General features: G+C 47.7%; 2 protein-coding genes across 5 annotated transcripts in view; both read right to left on the minus strand.

Moving 5' to 3' along the window:
* Positions 1 to 1,834: 1,834 nt before the first annotated feature.
* Positions 1,835 to 18,291, minus strand: nfkb2 (nuclear factor of kappa light polypeptide gene enhancer in B-cells 2 (p49/p100)). Of its 4 annotated transcripts, XM_046401071.1 has the most exons (24): positions 18,175 to 18,291; positions 17,001 to 17,125; positions 13,613 to 13,652; positions 12,524 to 12,599; positions 11,553 to 11,593; positions 10,541 to 10,639; positions 10,030 to 10,181; positions 9,273 to 9,385; positions 8,734 to 8,892; positions 8,343 to 8,447; positions 8,084 to 8,172; positions 7,638 to 7,776; positions 7,291 to 7,419; positions 7,013 to 7,198; positions 6,714 to 6,855; positions 6,491 to 6,605; positions 5,926 to 6,133; positions 5,669 to 5,838; positions 4,984 to 5,086; positions 4,243 to 4,424; positions 3,915 to 3,987; positions 3,540 to 3,709; positions 3,326 to 3,437; positions 1,835 to 3,213 (listed from the first exon to the last, which is right to left on the minus strand). In XM_046401071.1, the coding sequence occupies exons 2-24, from the start codon at positions 17,015 to 17,017 to the stop codon at positions 3,143 to 3,145; spliced, it is 2,691 nt and encodes an 896-aa protein (XP_046257027.1). In that variant the 5' UTR covers positions 17,018 to 17,125; positions 18,175 to 18,291; the 3' UTR covers positions 1,835 to 3,142. The 4 variants fall into 4 exon arrangements, with proteins under 4 accessions (XP_046257027.1, XP_046257031.1, XP_046257028.1 ...); XM_046401075.1 differs by lacking the exon at positions 10,541 to 10,639; XM_046401072.1 differs by lacking the exons at positions 17,001 to 17,125; positions 18,175 to 18,291 and adding an exon at positions 15,274 to 16,432.
* Positions 18,292 to 19,366: 1,075 nt separating this feature from the next.
* The window catches only part of glud1a (glutamate dehydrogenase 1a), a 16,845-nt gene continuing 15,615 nt past the window's right edge, over positions 19,367 to 20,596 (minus strand). Inside the window, exon 13 of the mRNA XM_046401394.1 lies at positions 19,367 to 20,596. This exon is cut by the window's right edge and continues 429 nt beyond it. The gene's annotated coding sequence lies outside the window, so the exon portion shown is untranslated.

Below are 20,596 nucleotides of genomic sequence, written 5' to 3' on the forward strand. Positions count from 1 at the left end.
CAACATCAATGTTTCATACGTTTTAGCAAGTTAATTAATCTGTTTCATGGTCCCCAGCTCAGTCTGTGGTCTTTTGGCGGTCCTGGGCTTCCGTACTGCGACGCCACCTGATCTAAAACCAGTCATGTTTGATTCCCTGGCTGTGATGTGACACTGTGGCCGTATTCAACGCTGACCGGTTTACGTGTGAAGAAAACAGATGTACTGACAGGAAAAGCTCACCAGGTGGCAGCAGAGAGGAGCTGTTTGTTGGCACTTCTTCAGCTGAAAACCAGTTGAAACGCAGTCGCCTGCTCCATTTCTTTGTTCTTCTGAAACAAAACGGTTTGGATTTCTGATGTCTGACGGGTTTGTGATCAGGAACACAAACAGCTGGAGCCTTTAATCTGTGTGTCCACATTCCCTAAAAACACTGAAGAAAACTTGAAGGTTTGATCCCTGATTTTAGGACTTTTGGTTTCCAGTTAGGAACAGCAAAGAGAAGTCGCTCAGTGAGCTTCTGGACACAAATCAGAGATCTGTGAACACACGCTGATGCTGCTGGTTCTGCTGGTTCTGCTGGACTGATCATCCTGTGCAGCGGATCCCTGCAGAACAGGAAACTCTGAGCTCTCAGAGGAGGGGACATGTTGAATGAATCTGGTTTGTCTTTCTCTTTGGTCCACATGAGGACCAGTCAGCCATCTTGTCCTCTCTGTCGCTCAGCAGCTGAACAGACTGTAAAGACACTTTAGAAACACCACAGAGGACCAGAGATTTCAGAGGTGCTGACAGAACGGAGAGTCCACAGTGAACTCAAGTGATGTGTCAAAGTGTTTGGCGTCCCGTTCAGAAGACATTTGTCTCCGGACTCATTTCAGTCTCAGGCCCGTCTCTCACCACACTGCGCCCATCGGGCCCTGCAGGAGGACGAGGCTGCGGGGAAAGACGTCGGTCCGCCTCAGAAGGTCTTTGGTCTGTGAAGAGCTTGAAGCTGATTGGTGTACTTACATACTCAGCTCTGATTGGATGACTGAGCGGACGTACTCTGATGAGCAGGAGCTCATCTCCCAGCCAGCGAGTGTCTTTGAGCCTTCGTGTTTTCCGAGGTTTGGTTCACAGTCGAGGGCGTCTCCCATGTCCAACATGTGAGTCTGCGTCAGATGGACGATGGACAATTATGCAACACCTTCATGTTTGTAGTTGACTGTCCTTAGCTTGTTTCCCATTGAATTCCACGAGTACCTTTGAAATCATTACTGGACTCTGATGAGCTCTGTGGTTTGTCTGACGGCACTGAGGTGAAGATCATGTCTGACCTAATCCGTCCTTGGGCCTCCCCTCTTCATCCTCCACCAGACGTGGACGAGCTGGTGGATGCAGGAGGACAGCAGGGTTCAGGCTGTTTGACCGCCGCCGGGTCCTGTTTAGTCCCTCAGATATCCAGTAACACGTGTGCACTGTGCGATGTAAAGCAGTATAGGACCGCTTTGAGCTCTCTGTGTGTCTGAACCGTGTACATAAACGTTCACATCGAGAAGCCATATTGTAGTTGGGCTGAAGGCCTGGCTAGCGCTCGCGGCGTTTTAGGGCACTTTGGTTTTTAGCGTGACAGCAGATGTTAAACCTCCTCAGAGGGGCTGAATCCTCTTTATTTATTCTGTCCGTCGTCGTCCGCTGAGCGACGACAGAAGCTGACTTCTTTACTTTCGGCTTGGCTGCGGTCTGAATGTCGGCCGGCGGCTCACCGATCGATGGCTGTACATACTGTCCACGTCCTGTGAGGTTTTGGTTGTAGTGAAACAAGTCGATTTGAAGGCTTAGAGGCAAAAATAAAAACATTTTGAAAACAAAATCAAAGAGTCATGTTTATTCATAGTTTCCGAGGCCTCAACAGTGCAGCATTTCTATCTGGTTAAGTGCTGATTAAATATTTAATTTCCAGGCTGTGAGGGAGAGAAAACATGAATACACAGTATTAGTACAAACAGCCTCTACTGGAGCGTAAAGTTACTGCAGAAAGCACCGCACACGTTTTCTGAACATAACGGAGACAGAAGGACAATTAATCCTCACTGATAAACCACAACATGACACAATCATGTAGCACCGCTAAGCGCTAACTGCTAACCGCTAACTGCTAACCGCTAACTGCTAACCGCTAAGCGCTTCTGATGTACCCTAAAACTAAAGTTTGTTTTTCAAGAGACAACGTTTAAAAAATGTAAACTCATATATTCCAGACTCATACATTCCAAACTTTATGAAAACCTCACCACTTCGCTACCTTTTGATCTTTTAGTTTTGATGTTAAAAGTCCAAACTCATGCAGTAACTTCAGTCTTAATTTTGACTAAACATTTTTGTTAAACAGTAACATTTTTCTTATTATGTCATAAGAAGTTAAATCTGTCAGAATGTTGAATTCTATTGTTTTAATTTGATCATTTTGACTGAAGTATGTTGACTTTGTAGTGAAACTTTCACTGACGTTATTTTCTATCGTGTCATAACATTTAAAATCTGTTCCTTCGTGGCCTCGTCTCACTGACTGACTGACTGACTGACGGTCAACCTGCCCTGACGACGCCTGCTGCCACAGGTGAGACGTGCTGCGCTCCACACCTGACGAAAAAGCAGATCAGCTCTCATCAGATGTCAGCACAACTCAGATTTCCAGCCAACGTCAATCCTCAAACGCGTCTCAGCTCCGCTTTCACTGTCTTAAATCAGTAATACAATATTGGACTGATGGTCGTAAAATTGTGTCGCTGGTGTCGTCACACAAGCCACAGAAAGACACACACTCCGCTTTACAAAGAACAAAGAAAAGCAAAATATAAATTAATCAAAACTCTAAAAAGTTGAAAACTGAAGAGAGAAATTTAATAAGATAAAAAGGAACAAACTGCCGTCAGGTCTTTGACAGCCGATCAAAGATCACAGATTTTATGGCTAAAACTCTTTTATGGGACTCGCCCGTGAATTTACAGTCTCGCTGTCCGTCTGGTACGCAGCTCTCGTCTCTCCTGCAACATTAGAGTCCGACTCGGCTGGAGAGGAGTTCTGATGTTTGAATCCCAGTCCAGTCCTGCAGGGTCCTGCGGAGTCCTGCAGGATCAGACGGCTGAAGCTGCTCATGTGGGAGTTTACTTCCAGCTTGTCACTGATTGGCCACAGGAGGCTCCTCGTCCTCCATTGGTTGGCTGCCGAAGCCGCTGTCGACCGTGGTGTCTGATTGGACAGAAAAACGTGAATAAGGTGAGAGTGCACGTGGCTGCAGTTTGAATCTGAACTTCTGAGCTGTATTTAAACATCATGTTTAAACTGTGTGTGTGTGCGTTACCTGTGCTGTGCTTGTCGTCTCGTAGCTCGGTGTTTCTCAGCAGTCGGACTCCTTCTGTCAGACCAAGAGACTGGAGAGCGTCCACCAGGCCTTGGACTGGACCTCCACCCAGCTGGACAAAGAGATGAGAGACATGAGAGACATGAGAGACATGAGAGACATGAGAGACGCTGTCGAGTCCCACTGAGGCTTTTGTTCGTGCGGCCATCGTTACCTTGTAGTGCTGCAGCAGGTGATGGCAGGGCGTCGGACTGTCCAAGTACAGGTGAGTCAGCGTCATCATCCCCAGCTTCTCCGCCAGTTTCCTCCAGGGAACGTCCCCGACACTCAACACGTCCACCAGCCGGGACAGAGTGTCCTCGTCCAGCCCCGAAGCCTCCACCTCTGCATCACCCACACAGACGTGACAGTTACAGACATTTGATTTACTGATTGTTTGTCCCTGAGGTCTGATCATCAGCTACCAACCCTAACTGACAACCTGTCTGTCTTCACTGTCTTCCTGTTAGCTTCGGTTTGACCTGCACACTCAGAGGACACCTGCCTCCTGACCTGATGACATGATGGACCTGCACAGCGAGACACAAACCTTCGGTGCTGCTCGGCTTCATCTTCTTGCAGCCGGGACGTCTCGGCCGTCTGGAGTTCAACAGGTTCCTCACCTGAGGGGGAGACGGGAGGAAAACAGAACATTTGAGCCGAAGCTTCATTTGTCTTTCACTGGCTGCTGTTTGTCCAATCAGAAAACCGAGATGTGGAGAGTCAGCTCTGCGAGGGAGAAGCGGCTGCGCCTGACCTGATGGTGGCGCTAGATGAAAGTCACCAAATAACATCAGCAGGTTTCATCTTTGTGTTTGGACTGATTTGCTAGCATCTTTTATGTCTTGTATTTTATTTTGAAGGGATAACTCAGCTACCTTTTGGCATTTGGCGAGGTCCAGAGGGGTGTGTCCTCCTGCAGGTCTCTTGCGAGGGTTGATTGGCTGTGAGGCGGCCTCTCGCTCTCTGACCTCCTCGCCGACTGGTTCATCTTCGTCGTGCTCTTCGTCTGAAGAGCTGAGGAAGAGCGGCTCATCGTTCTCCATGTTCTTGTCAGCACCTGAACAACAGCCTTCATTCAGTCACTCAGGTACGTTCGTGTCTTTGTTTTACTGTCGTTCACCAGAAATATGAAAACACACATTTTAAAGTTGTCATTTAGTTTCACGAATCTAAATCGAAGAGTCGGCCCGAATCTCATACAGACATCTTTTTTCACTGACATGACTGACGCGACTCCACTTCCTCCCACTGTACCAAAGTGAAACCAAAACATCCTGGACACAAGTGCCGCCATCTTGTCCCGGTGATGTCGTTTGGAGTCTTCCCGGACCATTAAATAACGAAATAAGACCGATCAGAAAAACGATCACACAAACTTCAGCGTGATAAGTACGACCTAAAATGACTTAAACCGTCTTTGAGAAAACTTCATTTGATGTGTACTTTGAGTTTTTAGTTTGGCTCGTGTCCCATCTGCTAACATGCAGGGGGAGGAGCTTATGAGCTGTACTGCAGCCAGCCACCAGGGGGCAGCCACATGTTTTGGCTTCACTTCAGGGGAGCTCTCACGTCGTCCGTCTTTACATCCAGTCAAACATTACGAAGGTGAGTTTCACCTGCAGCGATCAGCATGGAGCAGAGAGTCGGAGAGCCCAGACTGGCTGCCAGGTGGAGGGGAGTGTTTCCTCCAAAGGTGACGGCGTTCACATCCGCCTTCAGCTGCAAACAACACCAACAGGGTGAAACACTGTGAGTGAGTGTGTGTGTGTGAGAGTGTGTGTGTGTGTGAGAGTGAGTGTGTGAGTGTGTGTGAGAGTGTGTGTGTGAGTGTGTGTGAGTGAGTGTGTGTGAGAGTGTGTGTGTGTGTGTGAGTGTGTGTGAGTGAGTGTGTGTGAGAGTGTGTGTGAGTGTGTGTGTGTGTGTGTGAGAGTGAGTGTGTGAGTGTGTGAGAGTGTGTGTGTGAGTGTGTGTGAGTGAGTGTGTGTGAGAGAGTGTGTGTGAGTGAGTGTGTGTGTGTGTGTGAGTGTGTGTGAGTGAGTGTGTGTGAGAGTGAGTGAGTGTGTGTGTGTGTGTGCGTGTGAGAGTGTGTGAATGTGTGTGTGAGTGTGTGTGAGTGAGTGTGTGTGAGAGTGTGTGTGTGTGTGTGAGTGTGTGTGTGTGTGAGAGTGAGTGTGTGTGTGTGTGCGTGCGTGTGAGAGTGTGTGAGAGTGAGTGTGTGTGTGTGTGCGTGCGTGTGAGAGTGTGTGAGAGTGAGTGTGTGTGTGAGAGTGTGTGTGAGAGTGTGTGTGAGAGTGTGTGTACCTCTGTGATGAGCGTGCAGGCCACTTTGAACAGGTTTTCTCGGACAGCCAGGTGGAGGGCAGTATTTCCACTCTTCTGCTCAGGTGCGTTTATTTTAGCTCCGCCCTCAACCAGCAGACGGAGGCAGCGCTCGCCGTCCTTCTTCACCGCCAGGTGGAGCGGATGAAGACCTGAGACAGAAGAAAACAGGTGAAGTTAGCACCTGAATTCGGATCACGCTGAGTCGATGCTGATGTTACTGTCATTTCTCGTCTCACCGTGGTAGTCGCGGGTGTTGACCAGGTGGGCGTGGCGCTCTCCCAGGTGAGCCAGCAGGGGGCGGAGTGTGGTGCTGTCTCCAGCCAGTGCTGCCAGATGGATGGGACTTCGGCCATCTTTGTCCACCAGGCTGGGGTCTGCCCCCGCCCTCAGCAGCACCTCCACCACCTTCACCTGTCGGGTGATGACCGCCAGGTGGAGGGGAGTCTGCAGACAACAGGAGGTCAAGGAGTCAGCGGTCACGCATGAGGGTTGGTCTTAGAGGGTACCTGGGACTGAGGGATTCACTCTGGTTGCCATAGTGACCTGTTTAGCTGCAGAGCTAAGTGAAGCTAAGCTAAGTGAAGGTTAAGAGATGAGCTTCACTGAGGTGCTGTAAGAAGTAGTGACTAACACACTGCTGTGTTCAGAGATGCTAACCGCTAACTGTAATGAGCTGTGTGTGTTTGCGAGAAGCTAACGACCTGTCACAGGTGGCTCACCGAGAGGAGTCGACCGGGCGTTAGCGAGCTCTCAGGTGTGCTTAGCATTGTTAAACAGGTTAGCGGGAGGTTAACCACCTACCTGTTGCAGGTGGTTGGTGGTGTTCAGGATGCTTTGCTGCTGGCTGCTGAGCAGAGTGTGGATCAGCTGCTGGATCACACCTGTCTGTTGATGGATGATGGCCAGGTGCAAAGGACTGTGGGAGCAAAGTCAACATCAGACCTCTGATAAAATGACCCGCACTTGTGGTGTCTCAGTCAGCTTGTAGGAGAACAAAGTAAAAAAGTGAAGTTAAAAAACTCACGTGTCTCCGTTGCCGTCCTGGACACCACAAAGGTGTCTCTGGATTGCCAGAAGGACCCGGGCGTCCCCAGTGCTGCAGTACTGCAGCAGGGCAGCAGCCGTCTGTCTGGCGCTCTGAGAGGCTCTGCTGTGCAGGGCGGCAGCTGGAAGCACAGAGCAGACCGACCACGAACAGGGTCACGTGACCAGGACACAAAACACACACAGGACACAAGGAGGGACCTTTGAAGGTCCCGTGTCCTCTGGTAACACATGACAGGATGTCCCAATGTGTTGATTTTCCCTCATGTAGCGTCTCACCGATCTGAAGCAGCTGCTGCTGTAGTGGTGAGCCCGTCTGTCCTCCCGTCTGTCCAGCGCCTGTCTGAGGGGTGGAGCCTGACATCTGAGCCCCTCCCCCTCCACTGAAGCCTGTGAAGGCTCCTGTGAAGTAAACTCCTGCTCCTGCTCCTCCTGCTCCATTCATCTGCTGGTTGAACTGGAATCCTGCAGAGGGAAACAACGTGAGCTCCCAGTTTGCCCAGTCGGCTGTGGTGAACAGCTGGACTTGAACACAACGTTTAGATTAAAATCCAAACCTCCTCCTCCAGCTCCTCCAAATCCCCCTGCTCCTCCGCCTCGTCCTCCTCCTCCTCCTCCTCCTCCCCCCCTCCAGGGCTCATAGTGAGGTAGCGGCTTCTGCTTCTTCCTCAGCACCTCCTCTTTGTCTGAAACAGAGTAGGAGAGGACAGGATGTGTTGGAGGGAGACTTAAACCTTCGTCATTCTGGCTCTTCTTCAAGGTGCAGCCCAAAGAACATCCGAGTGGGTCGGTGAGGGCCGAAACTCTGTGGATGCCGACTGTTTTCCCCTGAGGGAAGCCCAAAGCTGTGAGCTTAAAGCCTAAAGAACAACATCCGTCACAGGTGACGGAGGTGGCGGCTCACCTTGGACCTGTGGGATGTAGGTGAACTGTTTGGGGTCGCTGCTGTCGCCGGCCTTCTTCCTCTTCAGCTGCAGGAAGACGGTGACGGGCCGCTCGATCTCTGCGCTGTGATAGGGCGGCGTTTTGAACACGATGGCGTACTGACGAGAGAGACGAGAGGACAAAGGTGAATCCTCAGCGTCAGGTTACTGCTCGTTTGCCTTCACTCCGGTTTCAGGTCTCAGTGTTTTACACTGACTGCACAGCCAAAGTGATCTGCTCCATCCAGCCTCACGTCGGTTCAGGTCTGAAACTGCTTCTGTGTTCCAGAGTCCAGTCAGAGTGGAGGAAATCCCCGCTGACAGACGACTCTTTGCTTTTGTGTACTGTGGTTTTGTTGCTTTCCTGATGTAGCCGACACACACACACACACACACACACACACACACACACACACACAGTCTGTACCTGTTTGTGAACGTCAGTTGGCGAGAAGTCTCCGAACGCCTCCCAGCCTCCCTCGTCGTCTTCCTCATAAAATCGGATCTCAATGTCATCTGTGATGTACAACACAGATGCATGATGGGACGTTTCTCCAGTTTCACAGACAGTGAGGTAATTCTCAATAAAAATATAAATACAGCGTATCAAACATAAAGTCACTACCTGCTTGGTGAGCCACTTCACACATTTACTCCATACACAAAACAAGTCCAAATGTTCTCACCTTTCTGGACTTTGTCACAGAGCAGGAAGATCTCGTCCCCTCCGAGGACGGAGCCACACGTCTTATCCATCCGGGAGATCTTCAGGTTGGAGGCGTTGGGCGATTCTGCAGCACAAACACAAGCAGGATCACTGGGGGTTCGTCGCGTGAGAGATCCGAGTCGGCAGGTGGAGGAGGGTCGCTCCATCACCGAGTCGGGCGGGAAACATTTGAGTGTGATTAATGAGATTAGCCGGCTGATGTGCCCTCGAGCAAAGCACTTAACCCCTGTGTGTGTTCCACTGCATGTTGCATGTGTGTGTGTTTCAGTGATGCGTTAAATGCAGAGAAGTCATTTCCCAGCTTGGGATTAATAAAGTAAATAAAATAAATTGGTGGCGTGTGGACTCACTGCTGTCGTAGATGGGGTTGGAGACGACGGGCTTCAGCGCTCTGGTGAAGCCTCCGTTGCTGTCCTGCAGGTAAGCGGTGAACTTTAACCTGACGATGTTCAGGTCCATCGACTTCCCGAGCTCCTTGGCCTCCTTCAGGATGGAGTTTTCCTCTGAGTCTGAGGGAGGGCAGACATGTTAGCGTGGAAGCCTCAGGCTGTTCACAATCACTTTACAAACGAAGTCCTTTAGTGTCTGACTAATCAGACTCCTTTGTCTGTCCCGACAGACATTTACAGGACAGACGCCACAAACGTAATCCCCTGTTCACACGGCTGCCCTCTGGGAGGCGCCGTCGGTCCATTAAGGCCCGAACCTCCAGACTCACGAGTCTGTGTCCAAGTGCCACAGAAGAGCTGAACTCTGGCGGGACATCTCACTTTAAACCTTTTTTCTCTCATGTGTTTTATCTTTTATCTGGAGTGGCATTTGACTTTGACACGAGGACATTGGGATGTTTGAGCACAGACGGACAGACGGACAGGTGAGAGGAGGTTACCTGTCAGGTGGTAGTGAGCTCCTTCCTGTCTCCTCCTCTCCTCTCTCAGCCTCCTGCTCAGGACCTCCACCACACCTTTCTTGGTCACATGGAGGATCCCCAGGTTACTGAAGCTACAGGAAGTGACATCAGCAGTCAGCATGCAGAACAGAAATGGTCTCAGAGCACGATGGACAGCTGAGCGCACGTGTCCACACGTCTCCCGCGTGTCCACACGTCTCCTGCGTGTCCACGTTATTCCTAACATCTTTTATTCCCTTTTTGTTCCCAGTTTTACTTTATTTCCTCACATAAACACTTTTTCAACATAAAAAACTATTTTACAAAAGTCTCGGGATTCCGTTTGATGTATTTTGTGTATTTTGTGTATTTTGTGTATTTTAGGATCATGTTTGTCCTTCTTAAGCAGCTGCCAAACAAGATTTTTCAGTCATTCAGCAGTTTGCTCTTGTGCTCCCTTGTGGTGTTTTGTAAAGTTTAAATTCAGTCGCTGAGTCCCGTCTTTAATGAAACCCTCCTTTGTTTGAAGTACTTGTACTGCCTTCTGTACTTTACTTTAATTCCTCCATCAGTGAATTCTGCTCTCAGTGAGATGTTACTCAAAAGGAGAATCCTGACTTCCTCTTTGGAGTTTTTCAGCTCAGCTGGAATAAAATCTTTTCTGTCGTCTGAGTGTTTGTGTTTGTTGTTTGTCGTGATGACGGACGAGCCTGTCTGATGTTGTGGTTAAGATGCAGCGATGTGATTGGATACTGACGAGGCGGTGAGGTCGTTGGGGCCCACGTCGAGCGTGCAGGTGCCGTTCTCAGTGCAGTGACGTCCCACGAGGCTGTGAGCGTGGACCCGAGGAGGATCGGAGTGGGTCACCAGCTGGACCTCCACCCGGGCCTGACCCACGTAGTTATTGATCTGAGACGGACAGGAAACGGAGAGGCACTCAGATCCCTTTACTGCAGTAAAAGCACTAATACCACACCACCAACAAGTACTGAAAAGGTTTCTGAAGGAAAAGTATACAGAATAGTCATAAAAATGTACTAAAAGTACTGAGTGCAGTAAAGTGTAGTCCTGTCATATCTGATCTGTGATCAGCTGGCTGTGACTCCTGCATTAACGTAACAGCAGGTTGGAGTTCAGAAACTGGTCCCTGCAGTCGGGACCTGAACCTCCCTCCTGTAACCGCTGCAGAAGGTGCGTTAGGAGCTGAACGAAGCAGAGGCTGCAGACACGTTGCTGAAGCGTTGTCACGGTGTTCTGACGTTACCCACCTTCACTGTCGGGTAGGTTCTCCTGTTCTTCTCGCTGGAGGCCCCCGGGAGCCCGCCATGGGACGGACCCTCACACTCGTAACGGAAGCGAAAGCCCCTCTGAGGACACACAGACACACACTCTGTCATTGGAGCAGGCTGAAGGTGTTCTCAGGTTCTTCCAGCAGAACATCTGAGCAGCAGCTGCAGGAACGCGCCGGTTGAGCTAACTCGGTTCTTCTTTTCTCTTCATAACAGAAGTGACTGATTTGCATACAGTCAGCGAGTGTGTCTGCAGTCACGTGACCTTTAGCTGCAGAAACTCCCTGACTTCCTACAGGCAGCCCGTTTGTGCTCGTGTACTCAGTCCCGTGTTGTCGTATGACTGTTGGGAAAACCCGGACTGAGGAAAGTGGATCAGCCCGACGAGGGAAAACACCACTGACACGAGTCTGTAAAGGTGAGCACACCTTTTGTTTTACGATCACACACTGACATTGGATTCCTTCACCTCTTGAACACACACTCACATCAGGTCGCACGTCGTGGCTCGAACTCATTCAGTTCGAATCCAGTCTGACGTTTTCTTATGTTTTCATTCCTTACAGCCAGCAGAGACACGGACACGAGAGCTGCTTCGCTTCGTTTAAACTGCTGTGAAGGCTGCCGGCCAAACTCCCATGTGGACTAAACCAGGACACCCTAACAAGTAGAGTCCGGTTCCAAGTGGACTGAAAGCTGAGCAAACCAAGAACAACTTCCATTTGAAGAATAAACTCTGTCAGTGCATAGAGTGAATAACAGGGGACCTAATGTCCAAAAGCACATAGTTCAAGACCTCATTCGTTGTTCCTAAAGTCTTCAAACTCGCTTCATAAGAACACATTTTCACATGTTTGACCCTTTAACTTCACAGCACTGACTGACTTCCTCTCTGGTTGCCCAACTGATCCACAAACTTCCTGTGCAGATGAAAGTCACTCTGGTGCTCAGGAGAAGAAGAAAGGGACAGGAAGTGCAGTATCAGTCTCACCTGTTTGGGCTCCTCGATTATCTGAATGTACGGGCCGTGAGCTGAAACACAGATAAAAGTTTAGTTAATGACACACACAGAAAGCTACCAGCGTTCACAATGACTGACGCTTTCTGGATTTCACCCTCCACTTTCACTGGTTCACCAGCAACAGGACTTTTACACCAAGTCAAAAGGTAGACTGAGGTGTTTTCCCCATTCATAACTTCTAGAAAGTGCAGCTCTAACTTCTGAAGAAGCGTTCATTTACAGTTTGCGGACAAACAAGGACTCTGTTTTGGTGAGAATGAACACTAAAACGTTCCAGCCAGATCGCTGTTGAGAATTCCAGCTGTTTACCGACCGTGAACTGCATCGTCCCGAGTCTGACGCACTTCTTCTGTCTGTCTGTCTGTCTGTATTAAAGGCCCAAAGCTTCTAGAAATGTGGACTCAGGTTCTGCTCTGTTCCCTGAGGACTGCGTGGCAGCCGGGAGGCTCTGGAGATGATAATTAGGTCTGTTCCTCAGGTGGGACGAGCACCAGGAGAAGCTTAAAGCCCGTGTTTCTCAAACAAGAGGTTCTCACTGGAGGTTCTCCACTGGCTGTTCCAATTTTAGGTTCCACACGCTAAAGGGGAGTTCTTGAAAGACTGCATCCATGTGAAGAAAAAGCTTTCTGCAAATGAAATGTTCTAAAAAGTTTACAGCAAAGTTCCCGGGTTCTCGCTAGAAATGTTCTGCTGATGGCTTTCTGTAAATTCTGAGCTCCTGTTTGTAACCACTCAGAGCTCATCGACAGCCGACTGGAAGTTCGGTCTGACGAAAGCCACAATCAAATATTTTGGGAGGAATGCTGAGTCATGTGTGTCTGGACTTCAGACTGACGAATATCAGACAACATCTAGACAATATTTTGGAATCTAACTGGAATTTGATTTTTCTGTGCTAAACGTTTGATTGCTTGTCCCTTCCCAAGCGCCCGTCTGCGTACCTGTCTCAGGTATGTAGGGTTCAGTCTTTATGTCCACCGGAGGAATGTAGTCGTACTGCATCAGATTCATCTGCAGCTGCGGAGGAAGAAAAAACATTTTCAAAATCTAAAAGTGTTCACTTTGTAAATGCACCTCACGATCAATGAGTCAATCAGTTAAACAATCGGTCTCTGATTGATTCTATGAACGACTTCATCTGTAAAAACCCCCACACACGACGCGGTTCCACAGAGTCGGAGGTAAAATCCTGCCGAACTGAAGCAGTTTTCACATTTCAGAGAACTTTGATCCTCAGCACTGGAAAATCTTTGGTGAAAAACTTTGGTGTAATTATGTTAAGAATTAATATAAATATAACTGAAAAGAATGTGGAATTGACTGGGTTTCCTGTGGTTTTCCATCAGCTTTTGTAAAACTAAAGTTTGAGAACGTTTGGAAAAGTGAGCAGTGAAGCTGGAAGAAGATTAAAAGCTTTTGTCAGCATGTGAGCCCAGATTCAAAGCAGGAAACTCAAAAAGCCCACACTGCGACTGACAGTGAAGTAACACATGCAAATCAGTTCTGATCACCATTAGACAGATGACTTATGAAGAAAATGGGAAGTTTCTGCTATTTGTAGAGCTTTCAGTAAAGGACCATCGCAGGCTTGGTTTCAAGTCAACACAAACGTCATGTGGGCTGACGTGTTGTCTCACAGAGCTTTTCTACAGAAGTCTTCACAGGCTGACAAACAACCGCAGGCTTTTCTGTTCTGATTTAGTCCCACAGACTTCGGCTTCAGGCGGCAGCTTGAATCAGAGCAGCACAGCAGAGACAGAAAACGGACGAGCTTCAGCACACGACCACACGTTAAAGCCGTCATCAACACAACAACCAGCTGACGCGTCCGCATTCTTCTTCTTCATTCATGAATTTCCCCCGGGATCAATAAAGTATCTATTGATCTATCTGTCTATTCAGTACTCCAGTGAACTGATCATCTACGTCGTCCATCTCGCCGTGTTTGACCCTCACTGGAGCCCGTACACAGGAAACGCCGCAGGCTTCAAACAGTGGCTGACAGCGTGAATGAACAGGAAAGGACTCACCTCGCTGTCGTAGACGTTCATGAACTGAGGTTCAGTCATCCTGCAGCAGAGACAGACAAACAAACAAACAAACAAACAAACAGTCAGAGGCTTTAAAAGAGTCGACACACACAGGAAGTGTGTGTGTGTGTGTGTGCGTGTTTCTAATAATCTCTGCACATTATCTGACCTGAGTCACTTTAAATCCCCTCGTCTGTCACAGCTGAAGTGTAAAAGTCCCAACTCGACAACCAGGAAACAACACGTAAACAAAGTGAACGACAGAAGAAAATCTGCAGTAGTTTCACTTTCACATGACAAACGAGAGCCTCGAACACAACACCTCACCCTCCCTCCCTCGCTGTCTGTGTCTGTGTCGTTTCACCCCCTCCCTCCCTCCCCTCTCGCTCAGCTTTCAGTCACTTCCTGGAAGTGGCTGCGGGGAGGAAAACCCCCAGAATTCCAGCTCTGCAGCGAGGGGGGCGGGGCTACTGCAGACATGTCGCTCTGCTGCCGAGTGTGAGGACAAAACCTTTACTGTGAAGGGAACCAGGAAGGTGTCCTTTAAGAACCAGAGAGAAAGAAGGACAGAAAGAATCCTCCTGACCTTCTTGTTTAACTCACTCATTTGTTTTCTTGCTTTTCCTTCCGGTGAACGTGAATCTGCAGCGAGCTGAGGCCGAATCTCCCATTTAGTTTCACAGTTAACCATTTAATCCGCAGAGTCTCAGTAAATTACGAAAAATTCATCACAGCTTCCCAAAGCTCACAGTGACGTCCTCAAATCTTCAGCCAGCAAAGACAAATTAACCACAAAGAAAAGCAGTAAATCCAGACATTTCAGAGGCTGGAAGCAGCAGATGTTTGACGGAAACGAATCCTTGATTATCAAAATGGTTCATTCGATCACTTTGAGAACTTTCCCACTGCAGAATTAATAAAGATTTCTCATAAGATAGACAGATTTAGTTAGACTTTAGACATTCATGCTCCTCTAATGCCTAATGACTCTGCTGCTCCTCTGACGTTTCATCATCACGTCCACATTTTAATGGTCGACGTTCACATCAGCCTCAGCTGGACTTGTGCTCACTGATGATTAGCTTAGATGATTAGCTCGCGTGCTAACAAACTAAACTAGCATGGTAAACATTACACCTGCTAAACATGAGCATGTTAGCATTCTGGCCCTCATTACTGAGGTCTTTGAAGGCAGCGTCACAGTAGCGGAGTCTACCGAAGATAAATCGAACCTTTTGTGAATCCTACTGACACAGAAGTCATTTGATTCCTGATTATTCTTAACGTGACCACATTCAGTAAATGTTTAGGTCTGATTTGGCTCGTGGTGGCTGAGCACTGACTTCTTATTGCTGGCTTCAAGAGCAGTTTTCTCAGTTTCATCTTAGTCTGACTGGAGGTGATACTGTGGTGTAAATGTGTGTGTCGTCTGCGTACGTAAAATATCGTGTTGTTCGAGTACGATGATGACAACTGAAGGCGGATTATTTCTGGCATTTTCAAGACTACACGACAAATTGCTTAACTCAGTTACATTAAGAATACTGTTAAACAAAACCCAAAGATGGAGTTAAGGTAACACACAAACCTCAAGACAGGCAGAGAACAAACTGCAGTAGAATTAAAGGACAAACCCGTGAATAAAACCAGCTGACACACACCTGACGTTTCATGTTCAGAACTCCAGCTTCTCTTAACTTCCTCTTCACTCTTCTTTCTGTGTTTTTGGTGGGTTTTTTTAGTCCGTCAGTTTGACTTCCTGTCTCTCCTTCAGCTCGACAACGTCAGAAAAACCCGCTTCACTGCAGGATCTGACTCAAATCTGATCTGAATCGTCCTGTTCTCCTGACTTCAGTCGGCAGAGGGACGCCCCCCTCAACAACAGCAGCCAATCAGGTCGCAGCAGGAACAGCCCTCATTAACATAAAGCCACAGCAGGTAGACTAAGAGAGAAAACCCGAGGGGAAAGTTTGTGTTCGGGGTATTTCTGTGTGAGCTTCAACCACTGCAGGAATCCACTGAGGTGATTTCACTTTTCTGTTTCTCTGAAACAGTTCAGCCTCGTGTTTCTATTAACCTGATGCCCGACTGATGAAATGGCTCTTCATCTTAATGTCAACCAAGTCAGTCTTTTTACAAACAACAGGGGTGGAAACCTGATCTCACTCAGAGGTTCAAGTATATTTTCAGGACAGATCAGATAGATCTCAGAGTCCTGGACACACCAGAAGGAACTCTGAAAAGAAGAGGTTAATCACTGTCAAAAACACAACTTCATAACTTTATTCGCTGCTTACTCAATAAACTAAGACCCAGTTTCATCAAAACTGGTGAACAAAGTCTGCTTCCTGTCCCCTGTGGGGGTCCAGTGGTCTGCAGTCTGCTCTCAGTGGTCCTGAACGGCGGACGCTCTGCACTGGGAAGAGGAAGCGGGCCCAGTATCATCGGGACAACGTGCTCAAGTGTCAGAAATAAAGCAAGCAGCAGGACAGCCAGACATCCAGTCCTCTCAGGAGAGAGGACTGGACCCGATCCAGGGCCGTCACTGCGTGGTTAATGAGGCCGGGGGCACAGACCCCCCTTTTCACTCTGAACTCTACAGTCCTGCTGCTCCAAAACTCAGAAAGGCATTTTCTTTGGCAAAGAGACGCCAATCAAGTCCAGCTTGTCTCTAAAGCCTGTCTGATGGACAGAGGACTCATCGGAGTCCAAAGTGACGGCTGTCTCCGATAGACGACACGTTTTCTAATCGATGAGCGACTGCGTGCGCACACACACTGAAATACCATCAAACAGCTGTTGGCCCTTCTCAAACGGATCAGCCGCGATCCAACACAAGCTTCAATGGACGAGATCTGAACAAAGACCTGTCCCTCAGTCCTCAGTCTGTCCTCATGTGTCTGCGTGTCTTTACTGTGTCTCCTTTAAGTCTTTGTGATCTCTTGGCGTCGCCTGTCTTTCAGTCTTCTCTTTTACGCCTCAGCAGACACACCAGACAGTCTGAAGCTGAGGCGCTGAGAAAACCTGACGCCAGGCAGGACACCGAACGTCACACCGAGGGAGCCCGCAAGCCAGTCAACACGGACGTAAACGATTTGTCAGGAGAGAAATGGACTGGACACGTTTGTTCAGCATCACGGACACAAACTTGTTTACAAAAAAGCTGTGACATCACTGAAGCCAAATAACAAGAGCAGTCACATGATCAGAGAGATCTGATCCCAAGATTACACTACATGGCCAGAAATATGTGGACACCCAATAATGTGCTGCTTTACAGCCTCCAGTCTTCTGGTTTTAGTCTTCTTTGACCAGAGTCACGATGAGCACCATCAGATCCTGCCTCCATCACAGTCATCCCAGCACAACAAACCACACGGCAGCCTACCTGAGAGCTCCGGCCATGACTCGGCAGAAACACTGACAGTGATGAAGGTGATGAAGACGACGCTGATGAAGGTGCAGCTCCCTGCACGAGGAGGTTGATCTGTTTGTCGTCCTTCTGGGATTTTCCTGCAGAGGCCAAATCAGGAGTTAATCACCACCGTGTGTGTGTGTGTGTGTGTGTGTGTGTGTGTGTGTGCGTGTGTGTGTGTGTGTGTGTGTGTGTGCGTGTGTGTGTGTTAGAGTCATATCTAAATGGGGAATTTCCACTCGTTCTCCACTGTGATTATTCGGGGACAATCCTCAATTTCCAGCAGCAGCAACTGAACAAACAACAAACTGCTGCTCCCGTTAAAGGAACAGTCCAACATTTCCCTGCTTGTTAGCCTAGCTTAGCACAAAGCCTGGACGCAGAGGGGAGCGTTAGCCTCGCACCCGAGGCGCCTTCAAACAGCACAGCTAAAGCTGTTGTGAAGTTTTCGGTCACATGTCACGGTCTTCATCACTGGATGGACTTTGCGGTCATCAACAGGAAGTGAACTTACATCATGTCCGTCACCTTGACGACGAAAATCATGAGACGCAGCTGAAAGCTTCTTATAAAGCTGGGAGGAAAAGTCTTCAGTTTGGATTCTCTTTATTCTGAATTACTGTTTTAAAGGTCAAACATTTTAAAATATTGATTACTGGTCTCATTTTGATGGAAATGAGGTCTGTTTTCAGAGCTCACAGAAAGAAAGAAACCAGTCGAGCTGATCAAGCTGAGAGTCCGGACGGGAGAAACCAGGTCGGGTTCAGTCGGTGAGGACATGGAGTCAGTGTCCTCCTGTCTCATCTTCTGCCCGCCTGTCCTCCGGCAGCAAAACACGCTTTACATCCACTCATTCAGAATAAACACAAGAAAAGCAGAGTGCCACAAATCAGCTGCTGATCACTTCGATCGATACTAAAGATCCGAGTTGATCCATGAGGTTCAAGGAAAAAACCAAGTTCACTTCTTCTCTTCTGTCTCCGAGGACAAACCGAGTCGCTTCTTTTCAGTTAGCTTAATCTGAAAACGTCTGAACGGACACCTGACCGTGTCATAGATCAGTTATTGATCAGTTATCAGTTACCGAGCAGCAGCAGATTCTCTCTTCAGATCTGAGTTGAAATAAAAACTTAAAGGTGAGTTTTACCTGTCGGCTCTGTCCCTCTGTCAGTCCGTCTGGCTCCCGAAAACCACAAAACGCCCAACTGGACTGTACGTCAGAACAGCAGCAATAACCCTGAGGCAACTTCCTGTTTGTGGATTTCAAAATAAAATCAAATGCTGTTTTGTTTGTTTTTTGTTTTTTCTTTAAATGAAATTAGTTATCAAATGTATTTTCCCTTCATTTCGCTCCTTTTAAAATGAAAACATTTCATTAAATTTTCAAATGTTGACAGGCTTATTTAACAGTGTTAGTGTTTAAATTGTCTTTTACGATTTCATTAAATATTAGTATTTATTTTGCATAACAAATCAAAAACTGCTCTCTATTTAGTTTTGGACTGTTCGCAAATAAACACATTTGATCTTTTGTTTAACTAGTCCAAATTAATTTTATTATTTATGCGCTCTTATATTTTTTCTCTTTTAAAAATTTCCATAGGCTCATAGGGTTAACGGGTCCATGATATAATAATAATAATAATAATAATAACTTAAAATACACAATATATTAAGTATAGGCCTACAGTATATAAATCATACACAGTATATTACCTGAAAAAAAATCAAGTGATAGAAATGATCTTGTAGCTTTTAATTTTGAAGCTAATTTACATCAATTTTGTTTCTGTTTTCAAGTTTTTTATTTAACTGCTGTTGAATACGATAAAAACACTTTTATTTTAAAGGTCAATTCTCCTAACCGGAAGTACTTTCCCCGCAGCCCTCCACGAGCCTGACGCATGTCAGTCCTGTCGTCATAGAAACCTGTCAATCAGAACTGGAAAGCCCCGGAGCTGGAGGGGAATTCCGGCGCCACGTGGCAAATACAGCGAGCTGATTGGTGGACGGAGCAGGAGAGCCCCGCCCATCGGAGAGGCCCTGAAGTTCTAAACCAACACGAACACGTTCATTAATGCTGAAACCGTCGGACGCTTCATTCTAACAGAACGACCTTCATTATGAGATCATCAGTTTGAGATAAAATCTTATAAAACCAGCCTGATTTGATGCTCAGTCCTGATCAGAGAAGTAAATGATAAAATGATGAAATAATGACCCAAACAGAAACAACATCAGATACCGAGGCAACATTTTTATTTCCGTGACGTGACTTTAACTTTGCAGTGTGTGAAGCGTCACGAAGCTTCTTTCACCAAAGAACACAAAACACACTCGACGTTTTTGGACTTTATTTCGCTGCAACATTTGATTTGGACAAAAGGTGAATTAAGTCCCTGACAGGATCCCAAAGCCATTTGAGTCAGAGCTCACACACACTCACACACTCACACACACGCGTCGGCTTTGACCACGTCTCAGGTGTCGGTGCGTCACCTCTGCGGCTTCACGTCTACTTGGTGTCCACCAGAAAGTTCAGCCTCAGACGAGTCACGGCCGGAAATCAAAGCTCACACACCGGACGTCACTCAGCTCATCCATTCGGCTGTTATTTAAAGGACCAGTTCACCCAAACGTGAAGCCTCCGTCACCATCTGCTCACCTCCAGGCTGACGGACAGTCGCGTGAACTTTTTGGGTGAACTGTTCCTTTAGGGGATGGAAACACCAGGACCTTCTTGGTGTTTTTACGCTCGCTGTAAAAAGTCCTGGCGATCAGCTGCTGGGACTTTTCGTGTCCGTCTGTGACGTGACTTTTGCGTGAAGCAGAACTTGGACAGAAGATTCTACCGTCCTGCACGTATTGCTTACTTTAACTGCATAGATTAGCTTTGGTCTGAGCTGCGACTGTCGAGACCTGAGAGGAAGAACAGCAAACATTCAGGGCGGGTTTGGTGGGAAGCTAAATGTCTCTGCTAGCATCAGAAGCTCACAGCTAAAGGACCATCCCAGAGGTTTTAGTTTTAAAGTTCTGTAGTGTTTCAGATCTGAGTTTGGTTGGACTCCACTCAGGCTGAAGGATCAGACTGGATTTAACAAAAGAAACCAGCGATGGATCGTCTCGCTCTGCGGCACATTTCAAGTCTTTGCAAAGAACATTTTTATAGAAGTGAAGCGAAACCAGCGGCTGCCTGAAGGAAGGAAAAGACAAAAACACCAGAATGACCCTTTAATAAGCACGCATGCACCTCATTATACCTGAAGACGAACATGTAGAGACTCTGTGTGGCCAAAAGTATGTGGACACGCCAGCAGACCGACAGACAGCTGATCCACGCACACCTTACTGTCCAATCAGATGATTGTGGACATTTTTCTCTACTTTGACATTCTGTTAAGTAATTCACTTTGGCAATCCTCTGATGATCTGACAGTCGTTATTGGTAGCCCAAGTGAAATACCTGAAATCATCCAGTGATTCACAAAATAAAAAAGATGGGTGGAATTTTGTGCTTCCGCTCATCTTTTTTCTGTGAACGAAGGCGTCCACATACTATTGGCCACCGT

The sequence above is a fragment of the Scatophagus argus genome, chromosome 10 (genome assembly GCF_020382885.2).
Source record: "Scatophagus argus isolate fScaArg1 chromosome 10, fScaArg1.pri, whole genome shotgun sequence".
NCBI classification, from domain to species: domain Eukaryota; kingdom Metazoa; phylum Chordata; class Actinopteri; family Scatophagidae; genus Scatophagus; species Scatophagus argus.

Bases quoted from the DNA above. Each gene is read 5' to 3' on its own strand.
- nfkb2 (XM_046401071.1), bottom strand. The intron at 6,606-6,713 runs GTGAGTTTTTTA...TTGCTCCCACAG, and splicing joins CAGGACGGCAACGGAGACAC to TCCTTTGCACCTGGCCATCA. The intron at 3,710-3,914 runs GTTTGTGTCTCG...TGGGTGATGCAG, and splicing joins GAAGCCGAGCAGCACCGAAG to AGGTGGAGGCTTCGGGGCTG.